We start from the raw sequence: 7279 nt of genomic DNA, 5'->3' as shown, positions 1-7279 counted from the left end.
TTGACTGGTACTGTAAACGTTATAGTTTGATTATCAGGAACATAGCTATCTAGTACGGAATTTTTGTAAAAAATGACCAGTTAGCTAGCTAACGACTTCCATATTCTCTATATCAGTCATGCATCTCACAGTCTTTTCAGTGCCACTGGTCTTCTACCCCAGAGAAATCCTTGATGACAAGCCAATGTTCGGCTAGAGGATGGAGTCTACATCGGCGCGGCATCCGACCTAAACGATGCCCAGGATCTGACTAATGCTGGCATTACCTACATACGTACAGTGGACTCAGAGCAGCCCACTTCACCCGATGGGTCATTTAGGATGAAGCGTGTCCATGCCCTGGATGAGTCCTCCACAGACCTACTCAGCCACCTGGATGATTGCATCCTCTTCATATGCGATGCTTGCAAGGCATCAAAAGCTGTCCTTGTGCATTGGTGCGCGAGCCCTATCAAATCTGGAGTCGCCTAATGCACATCATGATGATAGCCTCACATGCATTTGACATTTAATTTAGTTTTTTTTTTAGCCATGTAGGGCAAAGTCAGAGTGCGGCGGTGGTGACTGCTTACTTGGTGAAATGTCACAAAATGAACTTTGGGGATGCATACACCAAACTCCAGCAACTTAAACCTGATGTAAAGTTTAAAAAAGCTGTGTGTTTTTTATACCATTCAACAGTAGGGTCTGTTATGTCCGTGAAGATTTGGGACTGTTTATTATTATCAGTTTATGTCCATTTTTGTCACATTGTTCAGTGTGAAATAAGAATGCATTTAATTTTTGTGCACTTATTATGCTTGAACATTTGGTATTATCATTTTGTATTCATGTATCTTAACACAATATAAAGCAGTCTTACTGACTAACTACATTTAGCAGATGAGTTAATTAAACAGAATTCAAACTGAATGATAGGTTTGTGGGGATGAAAACCTACAAATGGGACTCCTTGATGACTACCATTGAAAACCACTAACTCAGCGTTTACTTGTTATATGAAGTGTCTTCAAAGTCTCCCTTGTTTTCTTTCAGCTCTTGTGCCCAAAGTGCACCTCAAAGTTGGGCTCATTGTACTGGTGTGGGGAGCAATGTTCCTGTAGTCGATGGGTGACTCCTGCCTTCCTGATGCATAAAAACAGAGTGGATGAAATTAAACACATTAGTATAGCCACCAGATCCGGCACCAGGATAAAGTGACTAAGGGGCCAGTTGAAATCAGTGAGGGGAACAATTTTAGGGGATTTGAATTATATTGACTTCTGCTTATATGAAGCTTTTACCACAATAAACATGAAGTTCAAATGCCGAGAGTCCGAGACCATTGATTGAATGATTTTGAAGTGAGAGGTCGGTGCGAAATCTGTAGCCAGTCTTTGCCTCGCTATATCAGCACAATGGACAGCACCCTACAAACTAAAGTAAGGCTGTTTTGGGACTGAATATAGGCTTCAGACCTGTTGACACAGAACTTTTGACATGGGAAACAAAATACTACATCTGCAGTAACCGAGTAATCCAGACACTCTCTCCCTATGAACCAGTTGCTATTAAATGGAGAAAAAAAATGGACAGAAAACTTGCGGGTAGGGTATGAGTCCTCCTCTGTTCCAAGATCGTCAGGAACAGTCGGAATTGGAGGAGGCTGTGGAGTCATTATCCTGGCCGTGCTTGTTGAAGGGTGCTAACTACCCTTCAATAAGCATCGCCAGGATAATAGCCCCTCACGCGGAGCTAACTGGAGCTCGACAGCATCATCAATTTCTGATAGCCATTGTGGCAGATTAGCTGGTTTGAGCTAGCTAAATAGGCTAAGGCTAATAACACTAATCCTTGGCTAAGAAGGTAACTGCACTCTGTAGTGGTGGGGCATGGGGCAGAGTTGAGTGAAGCAGCTTCAACGGTAAACTTGACCCCGCATTTATAAATCAAAATCAAATATTAAAGGCAGAGGTGTATCACATTATTTACTTATCCTACCACAAATGAGAAGCGTTTTCCCCCTGCTTTTTATGGAAAACCAAAGCAGTCATACCTAACCACCCCATGGGCTTTCCATAGCCCCCTTAAGCACACCGGGGCACGCTCTGTCCATTGTGCTGACACAGTGCGGTGTAGATACTGATTTTGCGTTAACCTGTCACTCAATCATTTACATTTTTTTTGCTATTTTTATATAGTGACATAAAACTAAGGGCATAAGTTTCAACTGATGGGGTTATGCACCTTTTGCCCCCTCGTGGAGCCGGATCCGATAGCCACACTCAAATCAAGGACATTTAAAATGACAAAGATGATTTATATCAATAATAATAAAGTACTACATAGCTGTCAGAATAGCTGTCCCCATTTTCCCCTGTGTACCAGTAAATGTTTCATAGGTGTCTGTCTACGTTGCAGGACACCTACAGTTGTTTTCTACTACAGACATATCCATTGAGTAAGGTCTAAAATGTTTGATCAGAGCAGATTACAATAATTGTAAATATGCCTGTTGAGCTCCATGGTGTATCTGGAATAGATGTCTTATTTCAGAATTTCTGTCTTAACATACATCTACCAGAAGGATACCCTTCTACTTCCAAATACTTATATCCATGTATTTTATTTTTATAATCCACATGATGAAGTTACAGTCTATGTTAAAATTGTGGATGTCAGGTGTGCTGCTAGTTCAAATAGTTGTTGTGTTTTGTCAAGAACAGCCTCTGAGAACACTTGGTTGGTACAGCCTCTGAGAACACTTGGTTTGTAGCCAAATGTCCCTCTTCGTGGTCCGTACTAATAGCAGGACGTGTTGGTTTACACAGAGGATTACACAGCGGTTACAGTGGAGAACATTGAGATAGATAGAGGACTCATCATGGCTATAACTATTTTAAAATGGAGATTGCCATTGAGGGCTTTCACCATTTTAAAGTAGCGAACTGGGTGGGGATTTCTATGGGTTGGGAGCAAATACCCAATAAAGAAGAAAATGAACTACTTTAAAATTGAGATAGCCCATGTTGTCACATATGCTAAACTAGCAGTGATACAAAGATGAGTGCTCTATCTATCTCTATGGTGGAAAGTCGACGCCAAACAAGGAAATGTGACCACGTATTCTTTGTTGTGACGATTTTGAGAATTCGTAACATTAGCGAAATGGCAGAGTTACGGTTGGATTTAGAAAGTAATTCACAGTATGGCCCTTTTGCCAGCGATTTAGCGGATATTTGCATTGACCAGGATGGTGAATGGGGTAGGTGCGATGCTTATTTAATCTTTGTTATTACATAAATAGCTGTGTTGTAAACGCTAGCTACATGCGACCAATGATGTGTATAAACCCTATATACATCATCGCGTGCAACTTCATTGACTGTCAGGAAATGAGATGCCACCTAACAGTATAATTAAACCGTGTACGTATTCCACTGCTTGACCTGGAATAAAATAAGTGCCGGTATTGTTTACATTTATGTGCAGGAGCTCCACAATACTTTTGAGGTGATATTCTATAAGAGGAACGGGCTCAAACAGAACATTTGAAGGGCTGGTATTCGGCTTCGGTGAGCTCAAGCCAAATTCAGTCACTGCTGTGTTCAATATATAACATGCGTTTTGGTGCTCATACTCAGCAGTACAAACCCAACGTTTTGACTGAGATGGCCATAAGCAACTTCCCCCCCATCTTGCTGCATCTTTGAATGTATTGAAGCTACTTTGGAACGTTTGAATAATCTTTTGCAACCTTGGAACATATATAATTAGCGACGTTGTAATATTTCACGGATCTCTTCCTCCTGCAACGTTGTTACAGACATCAACTTGTTTGAAGAACTTGAGAACCTAAGTGATGCAGAGGAACTCCTTCAAGAATTCGAGTTCACACCACGTGATGAAACAGCACTGAAAGAGGTAGTGCAACACATTTCAACCTCTATGTAATGCTGTGTGTTATTATCCTACTGTGTGACAGTTAACAAGACTGCACCTTTCTCAGGTGAATGACATTAATCTGAGATCCTTCACCAGTGGAGATACTGACGCTTGCTGCACAGGTAAAAAAAAAATCACCAGCATTGCGTCACTTTCAGTTAACCTATAACAGCCATGACTCAAGATTGGGTTGTTGGCCCCATACCAAGGCAAAGTAAGTGAAGACGACTGTCAGAAACCCTCCCAGAACCCTGTGACTTCCTGGTAATAGATTAGAAATCACACACAGTACACACACACACACAGTCCCTCTATGTCTCCTGGTCACCCCCATGTCAGTAGACATTAGGTGGATGTCTTTGGCGTGGGAAAGTTGCACCTGTGAGGGCCCCCCCCCCCCGTACTGTGTTGGGTAGAATGACTATACATTCACACGGGACGTTAAAGAGGAAGAGACACTGTAATGTGATGCCTCTGCTGACAGATAGTTGGATTGAGTTCCTATCGTTACGTTGGCAGGTGTTGGAGTTCCTGGGTCCTCCCTATCACCTGGATCAGCACTCAGTGATACCTCCTCACTGTCACCGCTGTCTCTGAAAGTAAGTCTACGCTTCACATAACACTCTGGGTTAAGTAGAAGGCTAACCACTCACGAGTCTCACTCACTTCTCTCTTGTGCATGCAAATCCCTACCATCAGGAGGATGCCGTGTCTGTGCAGCCTTTGCCGACAATGCTCACTCCTGGAAAGAAAATGCACAAGTGGGTCAGCCAATCTCCCAGAGGTAGGACGTCTCTTCAGGTCAGCTAAAACACTCATGATAAATCATTGATATGTAACAATATGGTGGATATATGGTGTCGTGTATGTCAAAATGTTGGATGCTTTTTTTTTTTTTTTTTTATCTTCAGAAAAGCATTGGACCTGTCTGGTTATATACATATTATAGTTTATCCCACTGGCTACTGTAAATCGCTCATAATAAGAGCGTCTGCAAAATGACGTAAATGTGAATGTATTTATCACACTCTTTTTTAAAATTGATTTCTTATTCTATCGTTCTCTTCCTGCCAGCCAAGCCTACCAAGCGACCTGCCCACCCACCCCAGAGGGTGTCAATCCAGCCCAAACCGCCCCCTTCTGTCCCTCTAACACAGCCTGTGGCCCCTTTTCTCAAAACCAGGACCATTGTCATCCAGCCCGTTAGCCTACAGACTGTGGTCTCAGTGGTCAAGGCACCACCGCCTGTGACCGTCCATGCTACTGCCCCCTCTACTGGTGAGAGAAAGTTAATTCTGTTGTAGGCTTGTGTTGTCTTCACACAATCAAATGTCTTTACTGGGGATTTGAATAATGTGCACAGTTTGTTGTCATTAATGTCCATCTATATTGGTGTGTCTTATTCACTGAAGTAATTCAGGTTATTTGGCTTGCTCAAAGTCCAATAGTCCTTTGACTTGCTCCCGTGTAGCTCATTTGGTAGAGCATGGCGTTTGCAATGCCAGGGTTGTGGGTTCAATTCCCATTGGGGACCAGTGGAAGATGTATGCACTCACTACAGTAAGTCGCTCTGTATATTTAGCTTCTGCTAAATGACTCAAATAAAAAAGTGACCCATTTCCCTATCTGAAGTGGTCTAAGTGCTGTCTATATACCCAATTGTGGCATTTGAAAGAAAAGTAAAAGCCGACTCATCATCCAAAATGAAAGTGGAACAGTTCTATGCATTTGTATCCTCTATGACTGCACATGTGGCTCTTAACCACAAGGTGTCCTCAGTCTGTTGTCTCTTGTTCAAAGAAGACTACTGCCTCCTCCTCAATTACAGCAACACTGTGGCTTATGACCGGCCGGTGTATACCCTGCAGGAACCTCAAGGACAGAGTTTGAAAACCACTGTGTGGAAATATTCATGTTTAAAAAGATATATTTCATGAACGTCAGCACAAAGCACACTCATATCAACAGTAACTGCCGTAACCCTAATTTATATGCCAATGATCAAACGGATACATCCATTGTATAGGCCTTGATGTCATCAGTACAACTACTCACCTCCTCCGATGGTCTCTATTCACAGTAGTCATCCATGTTCTCTCTGAGACAGTAATGTCATGGCCCATTAGTAGCCTGACTAAAATACTTTAACCTCAATAGGAATTTAGGGCTACATGTGTTATTACAGATTAACTAGCATGGGAGCAGTTCCCTACTACACTCCAATAGACTTCACGAGAGCCAGGGCATTGAAGGCGACTGTGGCAGGGCTTCATTGTTTGATAATGGGTCTTCGGGGGACTGAAGGGGTCTGAGGGAGGGACAGGCTTTCAGCACTAAACAAGAGTCTGACTCTGGACCTTTAGTGGGATGAATTCGGGGTGTTGATGAATTTTTTTTTTTGGGGGGGGTCCATAACCCATACAGGTGACCAGACATCCTTAGTGATCGTGGGTGAGGGTGAGAAAAAAACTACAGTCTGGTTAGGAAGAAGATAAAATAGAATACTATCTGAATCCAGGTCTGATCGTATGAAATGAGCTTTGTAGAGAGCCGATTGTACATGTTCCCCAGCTGAAAAATGCTGTTTACTATGACAGTAATCCATCAATTATTACAGTGATGTACTCTTAAGTGGAAAAGGCCCCAGTGGGACATGGGATGGTTTCAGATCTGCATGCGCTTTAACTCGTCTTACTCTGTCATGCCATAGCCTAAAGCGAATCCAGGTCTGGGACAGGGCTAAAACAGACAGACAGAAGGGTTAAACTATTTCTTAAATCTGCATCTGGTCTTTGTCATCAGCAGTTCACACAATGCATCTCAAGCCGAAACAGGTGATTGGACCCCAGATCACTTCCCCAGCCCCTGCCTTCCTCGCTGTCACCAACCAGGTGGTCACCATGCCAACTGTCCCCCATGTTACCATGGGGACCACTGCCCTCACTGGCCATGCCCATCCTATGACGGTGACCTATCACAGCACAGCAGTGAACACTGAGGTACGTTTGACATTGAAATGGATCTGACCTCCGTGTGTCTGCTTTCTATCAAATTTAATTACTTCAGTCTAATTAATTGCAATGAAATTAAGTATCCAAATTGGAAGCCAAGGGCTGGATAGACATCCTGTTGCAATTTGCCAATGGAAACTGTTTGATTCCAGACTTTCTTTGAGTCTCACTATGTGTTAGAACTGTTAGCCATCTCCAAAGCTTACGTGGCTATGTGATGGCCGGAATGTAGTGCCAGGAATTTTCTTTGAAATCAAGCATTTTGCTGTGTCATGGCTTGTCTCCTTGCTAGAAGACAAGGATGGATTTTGTGTGTGTGGAGGGGGGTTTGCTTACATTGACGG

At 42.8% G+C, this 7279-nt stretch overlaps 2 protein-coding genes across 6 annotated transcripts in view; both read left to right on the top strand.

Moving 5' to 3' along the window:
- The first annotated feature begins 321 nt into the window (after positions 1-321).
- On the top strand, positions 322-1200 carry LOC135507214 (dual specificity protein phosphatase 12-like). The gene is made up of 3 exons (XM_064926808.1): positions 322-437; positions 530-638; positions 1036-1200. The coding sequence occupies exons 1-3, from the start codon at positions 322-324 to the stop codon at positions 1198-1200; spliced, it is 390 nt and encodes a 129-aa protein (XP_064782880.1).
- A 1864-nt stretch (positions 1201-3064) lies between these two features.
- The window catches only part of LOC135515646 (cyclic AMP-dependent transcription factor ATF-6 alpha-like), a 45857-nt gene continuing 41642 nt past the window's right edge, over positions 3065-7279 (top strand). For 2 of the 5 annotated variants that reach the window (XM_064939325.1, XM_064939316.1), the window contains exons 1-7: positions 3065-3244; positions 3806-3903; positions 3989-4046; positions 4444-4523; positions 4624-4708; positions 4999-5202; positions 6727-6923. In XM_064939325.1, the coding sequence (XP_064795397.1) occupies positions 3148-3244; positions 3806-3903; positions 3989-4046; positions 4444-4523; positions 4624-4708; positions 4999-5202; positions 6727-6923 (819 nt within the window). In that variant the 5' untranslated portion in view covers positions 3065-3147. Of the gene's footprint in view, positions 3249-3805; positions 3904-3988; positions 4047-4443; positions 4524-4623; positions 4709-4998; positions 5203-6726; positions 6924-7279 lie in introns of all 5 variants that reach the window. The other 3 variants (XM_064939306.1, XM_064939333.1, XM_064939298.1) reach the window with 3 other exon arrangements.

Source organism: Oncorhynchus masou, chromosome 3 (genome assembly GCF_036934945.1).
Source record: "Oncorhynchus masou masou isolate Uvic2021 chromosome 3, UVic_Omas_1.1, whole genome shotgun sequence".
Lineage (NCBI taxonomy): Eukaryota > Metazoa > Chordata > Actinopteri > Salmoniformes > Salmonidae > Oncorhynchus > Oncorhynchus masou.
Note: the sequence above shows the minus strand (reverse complement) of the source record. Positions and strands in the feature narration are given on the sequence as shown.